This window comes from Centrocercus urophasianus, unplaced genomic scaffold, assembly GCF_019232065.1.
Source record: "Centrocercus urophasianus isolate 14NV4802_14NV808 unplaced genomic scaffold, USGS_Curo_1.0 seq_11, whole genome shotgun sequence".
Classification (NCBI taxonomy): domain Eukaryota; kingdom Metazoa; phylum Chordata; class Aves; order Galliformes; family Phasianidae; genus Centrocercus; species Centrocercus urophasianus.
The window spans coordinates 88,357,636-88,373,774 of record NW_024884253.1 but is presented as its reverse complement, the minus strand read 5'-3'; the positions used below and the strand labels follow the sequence as shown (position 1 = coordinate 88,373,774).

Here is a 16,139-nt window from a genome sequence, read left to right as displayed (position 1 = left end):
TAGTACAGTATGCATTCTGAAGCAGAGGACAGTTAACCAGCATTAAGATTATATGTACTATTAGACAACACTGCTGGTCCAGACCAGTTAAACATAATCTAGTGCACCTAACAGTCAATCACTTCAAAATCGTGACAAGGCAGTGACTGCATAGTACTTGTAGCAATTTCTTCTAGTGAATACGTAGCTCCAATAGTGTTCTACAGGCAAATCAAACATTTGACTTCTCTTGCAAATGATTTCTGAAATAGAACTCCAATGGGACAGTAAAACATCAAAGCACTCCTAACACAAGGTTAAGAGCTGTGATATTCCTACATGAAAGTTAGCGCTGTCCGACAAATATCAGACAGCTCTTCATGATACAGCAATATAAAGAAGGCAAATTCTTTGAGTTGTTTTTCTTTTGATTTTTTGTTTATTGGTGGTTTTTTTTGAGTTACATGGGGACTATCACTTGCAAACTTTAATCAAAATAGCTGTAATTTATAGGGCTCATGTAAAGGAAATATATGTTCAGAGTTCAGGAGTACTCTTATCACCATATAGAGAGAAACGGAATTAATGAGAAGTTCTTTCCTTCTCCTCACTCAAGAAAAGTGTTTGGTTTTGTTTTTTGTGCTGTTTTTGTTGTTGTTGTTGTTGTTGTTGTTGTTTGTTTGCAGTTTCTGCAGGTTGTGTAAGGTTCTATATAATTGACTGCCCAAAGAGGAAGTATTGCTTCAAAAGGGAAAAAAAAAAATAGCTATCCTAATGTTTTTTAGATCACTTTAATACGTTTCTAAAGTAATTTTAATCACATCAGTGGGATATTGTTTCAGTTCTTTTCCATTAACTGAAAATCAAATCAAGTGACATTGAATGTATTGCAGTAATATCCAAAAATACTATTATATTAGACAAATATTGTTTTAAAGTATACTGAACTAGTCTTGATATTTGCATTACCTGAAGTTTCGTTGTATCAATCATCTATTTAAAAGAATGCATCTCTACAGACCTCACATTCACAATTCACAGTGAGATTTCCCAGTTTTAAGTCCAAGCATACTATTTTTCTCAGACACATACACTCCTGCCCCTCACCCCCTATTAATCTCACAAATGTGGATTTCCTGCTATCAGTTTGACCATAATGCACAATCTAAAATATTACTACAATGATCAAGTTATCATGTAGCCAACCTGAATTATCAAAACATACCAGTTTTTTCTGATGTTCTGAGAAAAACCATGTCAGATGGGATTCGTTGATTCTGAGGAGAGAGGAAGAAAAAAGTACATTTTATTCTACGTAGGAAAACAGCAAATTCCAATCAAATGTCCAGTTAAGATCCTGTCACCAAAAGGTCAAACTTGGATTGAAACTCAATTAAAATAGGATTTATCAAAGCACTTTACATTCAGTATTTGCAATTCAGAAATCAATATTTTCAAAAAATTATACAATAAGCAAACGACATCTAATCCTTTCAGATGTTCTTTATAAGTGAATCATAAATACCTGAAGACCTGGACTGGTCTTTCCATGACTAAAAACAGTGCATCAAGACTATAAATCACTGAATATATACCACTGAAAGACTAAAAGTAATATTCTATTGAGCAAAACCCTGATAGTTAGCAGGAAAAAAAGTAAACAGAAATTTCAAACATCTCAGCATTTAAGCTATATGTGCAGTGCATATCAACTTTTGCCAGGCATTCTCTTTCTCTCTCCCAATATACAAATACAGAGAGGAAATTGCAAGCCATGAAGCAACGTTTCCCAGTTTCACGTATTTACAAACCTCTCCTTTGCAAAGACAAAATTGAATAGACTAAGGCTCAACTAAGGCTCGTCTTTTATTTCTGAAGAGCTCAAATGTCTGCTTGAAGAAAGAGTAGAAAGGAAAATAGATACGTAGCTGACAAAGACCATCATATGGCATACGTGAACCTCATGGATTTTAGCCTTAAAAAGCTTACTGAACTTACCAACTTAAGAAGTTAAGATATTTAATATATAAACATCTCAAAACTTATTATTTCACATTTAAATTATAATCAAACTGGAAAATTAATGCTGTGTAATTCAGTTGTAGCTCTATATTCTGCATATACTACAAGCTATAAAAAACTTTAGTTATATAATTCAGAGAAGAAACAGCAGCACAGATGGGTTTCAAGCAGTCAGGAATCACACTAGCCTGAAAATTCCAATTCAAAGCATGAAACAATGGAACGTCTCAAGTCACCAACACAGTATATAGAATCCTGCCTGTAAATTTTACTGAGTGATTCTAATCAGAATAATGAATTGATTCACTGTATCAAAGCAGAAGATACATCTTTGTAATACCCCCACAAAACATCTGAACTAATTACACTTTTCTGTGATAGCAATTGAAACACGTACAGCGTGTAGCAGCTCTAACATACTCATCCCATTGGGAAATCACAGAATTATTTGAGTTGGAAGGGACATTTGAAGGTCATCTAGTCCAATTCCCCTGCTATGAACAGTGACATCTACAGGCAGCACAAAGACTGACTGACTGACACTGAGCAGCTCCAGATACAGGGAAGAGTGTGCCACTTCTTTCTTACAGCCCCCATTTAGATACTTGAAGGCCACTCTCAGGTCTTCCAGAACTCTCTCTTCTCCAGCCTGAGCAGCCCCAGTTCTCTCACCCTGTCCTCATAAGGAAGGTATTCCATTTCTTGCATCATTTTTGGGGCCCTCCTCTGGACTCACTCCAACAGGTCCAAGACCACCCTGTACTGAGGACACTGCAATCTGGACATAGTACTCTAGGAATGGTTTCACCAGTGCAAAGCAGAGGGAGCAGGATCACCTCCCACAGCATACTGGTCACTCTTCTTTTGGTGTAGCCCAGGACATGCTTAATTTCATGGGCTGTGAGGTCACAGGCTGGCTCATGTCCAACTTGCCACATCTTGAGCCCTCTTCAAAAGGACTGTGCTCAATCCCTTCATCCCCCAGATCATACTGATAGCGGGGGTTGCTGCAACTTAGGTGCGAGACCCTTGTACTTGCATGTGTTGAACGTCATGAAGTTCTTCAGGGCCCACTGCCTAAGTCTGTCTAGGTGTCTCAAGATGCTATCCCACCCTGCCAGCATTTCAACAACACAACGCAGCTTAGTGTCATCCTAAAACTTGCTGAGAGCATACTTGATCCCAACACTGATGTCACTGATGAAAATATCAAAGAGCATCAGCCCCAGTCCTGATTCCTGAGGGGTGGCACTCATCACTGACATCCACCCAGACATTGAGCTACTGACCACTATTCCCTGGCTAAGGTCTTGCACCCAGTTCCTCATCAATTTAATTGTCCAGCCATCAAACAATCACTCATCTTCCTATGAGACAAAGATGCTGTGGGGGCCTTTGCCAAAGGCCTTCCTGAAGTCCCAGTAGAGGACATCACTGGCTCTTCCCTTTCCCACTGATGCAGTAACACCACTGTAGAAGGCTGCAACATTGATCAGACAGGACTTGCTCTTGATGAAGCCATGCTGGCTTTCCTGTATCACCTCTCTCTCTTCCACCGTGCCTTAGCACAGCTTCCAGGTGAATTTCTTCCATGATATTCCCCAGCACAGAAGCGAAGCTGAGAAGTCAGTAGTTCCCTCGGTCATCCGTCCTACCCATGTTAAAAACAGGTACAACACTGCCTTTTTCCAGATACAGGAGACTCCACGTGACGGCCATGACTTCTCAAATGGCACTGTGAGTGCCTCAGCAACTGCTTCAGCCTCTTCCTTTAGGACTCTGGGCTGCATCTCATTGGGTCCCATAGACTTACGGGTGTTCAGGATCCTCAGGTGGTCACAAACCTGATCTCTGCTTACTGTGGGAGGATCACAGCCCCCCAACCCCAGCCTTCCGACTCCTCCTCCTGAGGGATGCCTGAAGAACAGCTGCTGGTGAAGACTGAGGCAAAAAAGACTGTTGAGTACCTCAGCCTTCTGCCTGTCCTTTTTTAACAGCCTGCCTGTAGTGCTCACTGGGCCTGAGGGCTGTGCCTGCTTGGACCTTCCTTTTCTGGTTGATGGACCTGTAAAGCGTTTCTTGTTTTTCTCTGCACCACTTCCAAAGCCTACTTCCAGTTGGGCCTTTGCATTCCTGACCCCATCTCTACAAATCCCAACAATAAAAATCCATAGGTAATGGTGGCAAATGCATTGAACAATGGTATTTTGTAGCTGAGAATTTGTTCTATCAAATACTGTTATTACATTATTTGCATTTGTTGTAGTTTCCATGGAAATAAACAGGAGGCATTACTTTCAGAGTGACCTATGCAAGGTGCTGTACTTTAAGCTTTGCCTTAGTTCTTGAGTAATCACACTAATAAAATTATTTCTGACCAAAAAATATCCAAGCTACTTTAAGATGTTCTAACACTAGGCAAAGTTTTCAATTCCTACAAAGAAACATTCTTGAGAGCACCATGCTGTCACATCAGCATCATTTAGAATAACGTTAGCAAAATAAATCTCAGGTTTTATTTTACAGAGGCTCACCTTTGAGGGAAGTTGGTTCAGAAATGGAAGCAACTAAGACTGTATCTTCTATTGATTCAGAGATAGGCTATGGAGAGGTTAAGCCAGGAAACAGGAGGTATCTCAAGCAAACATGAAACTGGAAAATTGAGCAAGACTCAAAACGCTCATAAAAAGGATCTTTTTATTTTTTTTTTTTTTAATCTGAAGACCCTACATGGTCAAAAACAAATTTCTAATCGTACCTTAAAAATTACATGTTTTATGAGCAGATATGTCATAGTTTGCAGCAATTCTCATTCGTTGCTAAAAGCACAAACAGGTAACAATTTGTCTATATGTCAGCAGTATTCCCCTTAAAGATGCTGGTCACGTGCAACTGGAGTGTATTTACAACTACAGTGTATTTACTATCTTACATTACAACAGAAGACCACCCACATTTATTATACATCACAAGCACAGATTCAACCAGAAATGTTTCATATTCAGATTTGAGAAAAATAATGCAAGACAAAGGGCAACCTTACTACATACTGTGTGCAAATTAGCCCTAAAACAACAAACAAAAAGGATGGGGAAAATGCAAGTTTAAAATTAAATATTTAATTAAATGACAATAACAATTAACCAGATAAACTGCCTTCATATAGATTAACTATACATTTTTACAGCCTCCCTGCCAGCTCTGACATAAATCCATTACACGAGTTTCAGGTTACTGGCTTCATGCCTACAAACTGCAGTTACTTCTAAACAGGCTAAAAAACTTGACCAATAGTCTTAAAATTTTGGAAAAGTAACAGCACAGCAATCCAATACAGAGTTAAATAGAAGTTCTAATAATCAGAATGAGTTACCATGTTTTAAAAGCCATTATCAGATTCAATGAAGAATGCGTGTTTCACATTCAGCACACAGATACTGAGCATCAGGTGAGTTTTTCAAGAGTCAAGTCTTTATATCTCACAAAACTGAGCATTATCCAATTAGTGACATGACTGTTTTCACATTTTAGAAGAAAACGTACACCTTGATTTTGTCTTTTAAATGGGTTCTCTCTACTTATTTTTTCCTTCCTGAAAAGCAAATGCATTAAAGAATTTGAATGCATTCTTTCATGTAAGTAAGGGGTGGAATGGTACTTCGTTTACCTTATCTGTAAGAAAAGAAACAGTTTATGACTGACGTGTCTTTTTTTTTCCATCAGGTTTTCTATGTTTTGGAAGCAGGTAGAAAGATTCCATGTGAGTGTTAGATGAAAAAATGTCACTATTATTGCTGACACTGCAAAGCAAAGATCTCCTTGCAAGTATCTGATACCTAGTCTATAAAAGATTGACTACACAAAAACAGATGGCAAGCACGCTACAAAAATCCTTAGCAAACCTCATTATGGAGAAAATTAAGTTTTGTTATGTGCTGCCACAAACAGCAGCAAAATGTTAATCATGTTAATCCTCGTGTCATGTTTATCAAAAATGAAACAAGTTACAATGACAACACATACGACTTCAAACATTCAGAAATCCATGAACAAACGACGTAATCTCAATTACCATGCAGATGAACCTAGAAACGTTTATTGATTACAGCAAAGTCTGAATATACAAGTCATAAAAACTACGACAACATCACGTTTTTCAAAGTCTGAGCAGAATTACAGCTCCAAGACAGGTGTGTTCCCATTTCTCTTAGTGTTGGCTTATGCTGCTGATTTAGAGATTCTTTCTAGAGGCCAATGACAAGACAATAGTTAATGGAAGCCAAGTGCTTCTCCACCTTCTGGGCTTCTATCAGAAGTTCCACCTCCAACCTAGAACACTAGTCTTACTGGAAAACAAGGAAACTCACTAATGCATCCACTCTTCCTTGCAGAAGAGACTACATGCCTCATGTGAAAGAATATTGAAGAGTCTAGCAGTGGTATTCTTCATTTCTCATGTTATTGTTGCAAAATCTTTATTAATATACACTTCTGCAGCTCCATACTCATTCCTCCAATTCCCCTACAACTGCTCATAAGCTACAAGACCATCAAGATTTTGCATGTACTGTTTTGTATTATCCATTTAATATGAACCAGGTACTTTTCTCATGGCCTAAAATATCCATGCTTAATTCTGAGTTAGAAATGGAAGAGACACTCTGCAGTTGTTTTCTGCATTTTCATGCTGTGTATGTTAACAGTCTTTACAAATGCTGGTTATATTTCACTTTACTCTTGAGATTAAGGGAAAAAAGTTCCGTGCCCCTTTATCTAAGAGAAGCTTTTAAAGTAAGATGAAGCTTTACTGCTTCACATTTTAAAAAAGCTGTTATCAATGTGCTACTAATATATCACTTATTAAAAAGCAAATCTGTTGTATTCTCCTCACACAATCAGAAATTGTTCCAGTCAAAAATCTACAGTAACTAAATAACGACTCATCGACTCTTCCAGTTATCTTAAATCTCTGCACACCCATGCATTCATAGAAAAATAATATATCTAAAAACTGGACCAGGAGCAGCATGTCTGCTTACAGCAAGAGGAGGGGGAATGTTAAAATGGCTTCCAACCTCTAAAAATTGATAATACTTCAACCTTTTGAGGCATTCTCCTGACCTAGTATTACCACTCTACAGAATTTTTACTTGAAACTAGAGATACAATTTACCCAGAGCTAAGTTGTTTCAACTACATTGCAGTCACTTAGAATTTATTCCAAATTTAAAAAATAAATACATAAATAAAAAAATCAGAGGATATTCAAAGATCAAACACAGAAAAGCTTTTCAGATATTAGTATTTGTGGTGCAGTCGCTAGTTAACATATGGATCTCCAGCTCAAATGAGTCATTAATTTCACTGAAGAAATGCTGTTGATGCATCTTCTAATCAAATACAACGTTAACTTGTTTCTTTGCCATTAGAGTGAGCAATTGAACATTTCACTCCTGACTGGTTCTTCGGCTTAAGAGTCATACTATGAAATTGAAAAGTGCTTACTCTAGCAAAATACACTTCTAAACAGAATTAAAAAACATTTAATTTCATTAGTTTAAGGTACTCACACAAACCAAAAGCAAAAACAGGAAAAAAACTGACTTGGGGACAGGAAGGAGCTTGTGGTTGAAGTATAACAGATAAGTAATTGCATGCATGTCAACAAGATACACAAGTAAAATCCTCATTAAAAGGAACTACACCTACTACTTCCCTAAATCCTTAACACTGCTTTTATGTTATAAACTTCAGGTACCCACAGCACATGGTTTATAAGTTGCTGCAAACAATGATGAAATAAATGCTAATAATCTACCTCAAACAAGACAGATTCATCCCCAAATTAATCCCACTTTCCCAAATTCTACTAGAATTCAATAGTTGGATGAATCTTGGTAGATTTCAGGGAAAGTATATCTTTGCCACCCCTATAAGCTTCCCAAATGCAGCATAACTAATTAATTCCAGGTTTAATGTCTAAAGCAAGCCTAAAAGTTTTTTTTTTTAATAAAAATCAAAATAAAAACTTGCTTTAAGTGCCCTGAAGAATATCTGGAATAGGTTCAAGTGATCACTAAGATAGCAAGGTAAAAGACAGGGCATGCCTGTCCTGTACATCTGTCAATATTAATCTTGTCTATGCTAGTATATGCTGCTCAGAGGGTCCCAACAAGACGTCAGGTACAGGCAGCAGATAAAAGGTGTAGGGGGGGGTGGGAGGGGAGGGAATGTGGGCAGAACTTAGCACTAACTACATAGAAAGAAAGAAAGCTGTAGTTTTCCCCAAAGCAAACAAGGGCTTTCTCATATGTGGCTGAACAAAGACTATAACAATTCATGAGTTCTTTAAATTCTCTAAGAAAAAGGAAGGATATTTACAACCAAAACAAAAGCAAAATGAATCATGAGGGGAGCATATCTGCTCAAGGCTTTTTCCTTCAATGAAAAGTCACTAAATAGTAATGATCCCATGCAGAAGTTTAGAAAAGTCAAGTCACTGCCGAGGTTCCACATTCTCCTGCCTACCTACAATTTGCCACACAACACCTCAAACAAAACTGCACACAAGGACACAAACTTCAACTGGAAGTAACTTTCTAGGATTGAGGGATAATGTCTTTTTTACAAAGTAAAATCGGAATCATTTGTTGGCACTAAGAAATTAAGTCATCCTTCTGAAATAAACTTATGCGTTTGTTTTTTAACAAGAAGAATAAGTCAACTTTGTGGTTACAACAGCTTCTTAGTCTCCTACAGCATGGTATGATAGCAAATACAAACTGCACACCTAACCTATAGGGATATTTTCTTATTGTAGGAAAACGAGAGCTTGCATTATGATCTCTTTACAGATGAGTTTTGCCTAGATCACTTCCTAAAACAAACCAACTGAAGTAAGCAACACTGTCTTTATTATGATACTAACCTCAAGGAATAAAGTTCACAGCTCTCACCCACCACCTAAAACCAAAGTAACTTGAACGATTCCCCTCCACTCCCTTTTTTAAGAACAGAGATATGCACACAACTTATCCTAGAAGGCTTCAGGCATCAAAAAAAAGATCTGAAGGAAGATACTAGAAGAAAGGTATTGGTAGTCAGTCAACTTAGCACACCCACCTAGGACAGCACAAGCCAAAGAATATCATTCTGCACGCCTTTCACTAGATAAACATATTCCAATTTATAAGGCATAAGGGCTTACATCCAATTAAGATTATAATTAAACCCAAAAAGAGACTTCAAGTTTATCAAATAAGACTCAAACTAAAATATTACTTACTTAGTACTTCACAGATAAGTACCTCAATATACTTCTCTCCAGAAGATTATTAGCACATTAATACTCTTTAGTCTCTAAAATATATTTTAAAAGTATCAACCTTTTCCACTATGATGAGGTCTCCAACTTGTATGTCTGAACTCTTAACTTGCACTTTACCTTAAAAGAAAAAAAAAAAAAAGAATATTAATGCCTGCCTAGGTTGATTACAAAGAGTCATAAAAATATAAATGCAAGATGTACTTCAAGATATTACTGTTTGGTGAAAAAGTTACAATTGATACAGAATTGATATTTGAAGAGCATACTAATAAATAGATGTCATCTCTAAATGGATCATTAATTATGAGGTTTTGAAAGTGTGTAGTTTTCTAGGCAAGTAGCTACTGTAATAGTACTGGAGAGACACTGAATCTGATAAACAATAGCAATAATTGAGTTACAGAACTGGAAAAAATGATTTTGTGTCACCTACTATGCACCCCCTACCACATGTCAGAAGTGACAAGGCTTAGCCACAAAGCATCTTACACATAAATTGTTGATAACTGGGCTTTGACCAACAGGTAGCTTTACTCAGTCACAGACATCATCGACAACCAGCACTGCCTGAGCCTTGTTGGAAATCACAGTAGAAAAGAGGTAAGTTGTAAGTCAGAAAAAAATGCCTGAATATTTCATTTTAGGAAATTAAAATAACAAAATCTGAGAGTTTTTACTTGCTGGAGCTGCCCATTCAGTGAACAACTGGTTCAAAACAGACAGCACACATCAATTTTAACTCTGTATTTTCTGTAGGGAAACGAATATTTTTTTATGACAGTTAAATCTTAGTATTATTATCTGAAAGACTGAGGAGAGGTTAGGCTACTGCCCAAAATGTGCTGTTGTTAATCTCACTAGAATTGAGGATTTCTAGTCTTAGTCCTCGCTACAAATTCACGAAATGTTGCTTCCCTGAGTTAAAAAACAGCAAAACAACAGACAAAAAATAACCCTACAAACCAGCTACCAGTCATTCTCTTCGAAGATACATAAGCAGTAGTAAACTCAGATGTGTTAACTCAGGCTGCAAACATACCTATATATACATACACACAGGTTTTTTACATGTATATATACACACATACAGCCTGATGAGCTGAAATGTACGTCCATATGAAATCTTTTCCCATCAGAAGCAGTGGGAGTCTTGTTAGCACGTCAAAACACAGACTCTTAAGAAATTAAAAATCAAACTGAATGGATTACAGAAGAGATGACCCACAGAAGCACTGCAGAAGCAGCAATCGGTAGTAGGCAGTATTACGAATTGCAGATTAATTACATTCTGCTATTTCTCAATCATAGGAGGTATAAATAAACTAAGATAGGTCCCAAATCTTCGCTGTAACTCAATAAGAGAAATCTGGCAGTTACTTTCACAAAATTCCTACGTTTTACTACCTTTGACTGAATGTATCTTATGACTAAAGACAAAATAAGTCATATTTAATGCAAAAACAGCAGCTTCAGTTTACTTAATGAATTTATTCCTATAATTGATCTAATTTTCAGTATGCTTTCCATAGTATTAGCGTTTCCAAGACAAGGAAAGAATGTCAGTGGAGATCAGAACTATTATTTTAGCCTGCCTGCGTAGCTATTTTGGAAAGCCAGTATTTGTTACTGAAAATCTTTTAAAACAATCCAATTTAAAACAATCCAAAACATCTTTGCTTCCCACTCTTTAACATATAACCAATCACATCTTCAGTCTGACTGCCAATCTCATCATAACCCAACTGTGATGGTGAACACAATAGCAGAACCTCTGATTATAAAAGCAGTAGCAAGAACTATGAGTAATCGACAGGAGCGTTCTACAGCTGGGATGGGAATCAGGTTAGTATCAGTCTCACAAGTCAACATATTTAGACTGCCTAACTGTAGAGGGAATTCACAGGTTTGCACCAAGTCCCAAGTTTTGATTAGAGGTGAACAGCACCTATTTTGTTATCAATTTATCTCCTGGGAATTTCCCAACAGACAAAAATCCAAGTACTTTGTGTTGCATCTCAACTCTGCCACCTACACAGTCAAACGTGACTAAAGCTATACAGCAGCGTTAACCAAATGAAACTGACAGCAATTTGATCAAATCAAACAACTGAAATCTCCAGTCATGTTCTAACAGCATCTAAAGTAAAGACCAGAAGAGACTAACTTCTGGATGACAAAGTAGAACTTCCATTTGTAGCACTCCAAGGCAGCAAAGACTCCAAGGACAAGATATACCAACAGGAACCTACACATCACCTTTGCTTGTATTCAGCCTACTAACTTGGGGAATTTCACATTACAAATAGAAAAATTTCCTTAACAGACATTATTCCAGGTGATTAACACTTTGGAACACCTTTTTTATAATACACTTATATATCTTGTTGGAAGTCTGGTTATCTCTATAAATATGGAAGCCTATGACAAGAATTATTTCTACAATGAATCTGAATAAGAGGACACGTTCCTCTAAAACTGAATGGTTAAGTGTGGCAGTAACTAAAAAAGTAGCTTTGGATTTTGAAAAGCTGGCAAATATTGCCTTCCTCTAGATCAAAAAAAAAGGAAAATTAGATATTTTCAGTTCAACATTTCAGAGAATATTAAAATACAAATTAGTAAAGATGCATTTAGAGAAAAAACTCACAATGTTATTTGCTTCATGAACTATTCCTGCTCACTATTTTTTCATTAGAAACATTTCAGTAGCAAGACACTCTTCACCACCTGTGTAATTATTAATAACATCCAAAGCAATCAGAAGTGGCTGCACATCCAGACTTCATAGTCCACCGAAGTGCAAGGCTTTTGCCTAAAGCTACAAACAGAATTATGCAAAATTGGAGTACTGGAAGATATCTGTAGTGATTCATTACGCTTTCAAGACAGTCTTCTGAAAAGCACTGAAATTATTTGTAAAAAACTAATAAACTTCTCACATGTGCTCAGTATTTCACATAATTTAAGAAATGAAGCGAACGAAACAAGGTATTATGTGTATTAGAAAGGACTTTATTAATGAGCATTTCTTTGGGTAAAAAAACTCCTGAAAGAACAACAGGTGCTTCTGAGAGACCTTGAAAATAATTTCCAATTGCTCATCTTACATTGTATCTTGAGTACTGTCTGAAAAGAACACTTTTGGAACTAGTAACAGACTGTTTCTAATCAGTAAATACTAAGCTCTGGAAAACTGTCAAGGGTAAAACACATCTAAGTCTTACCTAGTATTTATTAGCTTCAGCAGTCAACATAATTAGAGTACATACAGTATAATGGGGAACTGAAAGAAAGACTTCATTAAGTTACAGTGATGATGATTTTTTCAGTGAAAATGCTGTCCTCGAGTCCTTCTTTCAAACTCCATACATAGCAAACTGATATCAGCCTTAAACCGCTAATTTAAAACTCCAGAGATGCTTCACAACTGACATTTTTTCCTTTCCAGCTTCTTTTTGAAACTCTTTTTAAAAATAAATTCTAAATTTTCTTGCTGTTGCTTAGAGCTCCCCTGATCAACCAGATTAAATGGATACAATGCTTTAAAGAAAACGTACGTGCTCCAAATGATCTAAATACCAGGAACAGACTGTAGGTTTGAAACACTGCAAGCAATAATGACCTAACATTACTCTACAGAATGGCCAGGGTTGGAAGAGACCTCAAGGATCATGAATCTCCACCCCCCTGCCACATGCAGGGCCACCAACCTCCCCATTTAATACCAGCCCAGGCTGCCCAGGACCCCATCCAACCTGGTCTTGAACTTCAAGAGATGGGGCATCACAGCCTCTCTGGGCAGCTGTTCCAGCACCTCACCACTCTCTCTGTAAAGGATTTCCCCCTGACATCCAACCTCAATCTTCCCTCCCTCTAGATTCAGAAATACATTCTTCTAAATGCAGGACATTTGTAAGAAGCACAAGAATGACCTGTACTTGAAGAGCTGAAGTTGTATTATAAGAAGTTCCAGTACAGATTTTAGTTAACTACAGTGTTACAATAATTATCAGGGCATTCTGATAAAAATCTGATTTTAAAGTTGCAGATAACTCAGGTATAAGTGACTCAAAACTGAATGCTTCTTAATGGAGAACACTCTGAAATTAAAAAAAGGTCAACTGAGATAAAAACCTCAGTAATGCAGCATTTTAGGAGCACAGTATGAACAGAATTGAAAAGTAAAAGAAATCGTTCATGTCACTCCAGCTCCCTAAAAGATTTCTGAGTGCTCACATTTTCAAGCAAGCATACTAGCTTTCACACTTAGTTTTATCCTTATTATAGCAGTTGTTCATATTATTAAAAAGTTGACTTGCTGATAAGAACAAACACCAATTCAAGATCTTGTATCACTAAAAAGCCATTACTTCTTTTACTAGCAACACAGCAGTCATAAAATGCTTATTTTTAAATGTCTGGGGAGTTCCTCAGGCCCAAAATGACTCCACAGAATGGCAACACCATCGAGTAGTCAAAGAAGTCCTGGTTTTAATGCACAGCAATGCCATGTAAGAAGATTTTAACTGACCAATCAGCCTACATACACTACTTTAATACAAGTAATTAACCATAGTTCAAGTAACAGTAGTTTATTTCCCTAAACAACTACCAGTGACAATGAAAGATGGAATGAAAATAGCACAATTAAGCAAAGGGTAGAACTGAACATTACTAACTTTTATTTTTCCTACTGAGCCATTCATCTGAGCAAGGCAACTTGCTTAACTTCTCTATGTCAATTTCTCCATTTTTTAGAGGTGGAAAAATATCTATTTCAAAGAAAAGACTCTACAAAAGTCATAAAATCATTGGGGGGAAAAAATAAGATGTTACAGAAGTATGAAGTACAGTTCCACTCTGAAAAGCAACTCTAAAGAGAGGCATTGATTTTCAGGCTTTTAATTAAATCAGTATCAAATTTGCTCACTCACAAGTAACAAAGCCTTCTTTCTCTAAACCATCAGCCTGTAGCCTAGGAAAGTCTAACCGATTTCTTTTCCTCTCTTACAGAGTATCACCAAAATTCTGTAATTATTTGTAATTATATTGAAAATTACTGACAAAAATAGTTATCTGAGATGTAGCCTTTATTAATTTGCATAGATAAGTTCCTAAATCCTCAAAGTCTGTAAAAATATTCATCTAAATTTATCAAAACAGGGAGTTCATGGTTGGGTTTTTTTGCCTCAAAACAACACATTGCAGTTTCAGAATGAAGTGTTTAGAAAAATGCTATTAATTATGAGCTGCAAAAGTTTTTCATTTATTGCTCTACATGTACGTTAAATAGTTTTTCATAAGGCTTAATTCTGAGTGGAGTTATAACAAAGCTTTCATTATTGAAAGCAGCTCCACCTCAAAACATTCAGAGCTCAGCTATCACACCACAATGTGTGATTCAGAGTTTATTGCAAAGATCTTGAATCTTCTCTCCAATACCCCTGTCTTTAAAAAAAAGTGAGAAAGAACACAAACAGAACATAAAACAAGTATGAAATCATGATAACACTGACACCAACATCTGAAAGTTGAAATAAACTTACACATTTCTAGGGAAAAGTACACTGCTTTTATTTTGTAAGAAAAAACATTCTTAAAACCTTCTGTTTGGAAGAAGGGACTGCTCTCTGTGCATCAGTTGCTGACATAATTACTTCACCTATATTATTTCAAAACCTATATTCCATGTGTACAAAATAGCAGCGTCAAGGTGACCAAACCAGGTTTTAATTCAAGAAGTTACTTATTTCTAAGAGAAGTTACAAAGTGAAATTTCTCAAATACATGTATTTAAAAATATTATACATACTGGGAATATGATGGAATCAGGATTCCCAAGCTGTTATTTAAGTGCTGCTTAAATGCCTAGCAATCTACCTTTAAATAGCCACAATATTTGAAAAAATGTGGAAAACTTCCCATACTTGTTTTTAGAAAGCTAGAGAGAAAAGTAAAGAGACAGGCACAAAAAGCACCAAAGCAAGCTCTGAAAATTACTGGCATTGATATCACACTGATAACTACAAGCCATAAACTTCAGAAGTAAGGATTTCAGGTCACTACCACAGCTGTTGGATAGGACAGCACATGTAAGTTATATTGAAGGTACGTTCAGCGCCACGTCATAACAGGTTTAAAAAACTAGAACCAACTAGCAGCTTAAATTACAGCTTTAATGAAAAACTGTAAGAGTCTAATTCTTTACAGCCTGTATTAAGAATGGTAAAGGTCCAGATGCCACCGTTGCAACCACCTGAGTTAAATACATAGCTATACTACTTGCAGATCGCTGCAGTGCATGTCTAAAGGCTGATAAAGCTATTTCAGGTTGACAAGGGAAGAACAACAGTTGCTATGCTGCTCCCTGTTCTATGCAAATTCCAGGCAAGAATGTTAGTTTCCACATTGGTTACTATTCCTCACAGTTGTAGATGACATCATCATTAATGGGACTATTCACCATTTACCTACCTTTCAATTACTTTTTTAAACAGTGTTAACATGGCAAGATGTGGGTAACAGAAGGGGGCTGCATGGGTAGGCTCTGTGAGAAGACAGCAGGGGCTGCCTCATGCCAAGCACAGGCAGGTTCCAGCTCCAAAAGGGACCCATCACTGGTCAAAGCTGAGCCAGTGAGTGATACTGCTTGTACATCTTTGATAACACATTTAAGGAAGGATAAAAAAGAGCCATGAAGCAGTCGTGTGAGGAGTCAAAACTGAGAGACGCTCCTCTGCAGGCACCAAGGTCAGTGCAAAAGAAGGGTAGGAGGTACTCCAGGCACAGAACAGAAGTTTGCCTGCAGCCC

At 36.9% G+C, this 16,139-nt stretch overlaps 1 protein-coding gene across 3 annotated transcripts in view; it reads right to left on the bottom strand.

Moving 5' to 3' along the window:
* The window catches only part of ATP9B (ATPase phospholipid transporting 9B (putative)), a 156,580-nt gene that overhangs the window by 111,241 nt on the left and 29,200 nt on the right, over positions 1-16,139 (bottom strand). For all 3 annotated transcript variants that reach the window (XM_042837054.1, XM_042837062.1, XM_042837070.1), the window contains exons 6-7: positions 9,387-9,445; positions 1,205-1,256 (exon numbers count right to left, since the gene is read on the bottom strand). In XM_042837054.1, coding sequence (XP_042692988.1) covers positions 1,205-1,256; positions 9,387-9,445 — 111 coding nt within the window. The remainder of the gene's footprint in view (positions 1-1,204; positions 1,257-9,386; positions 9,446-16,139) is intronic.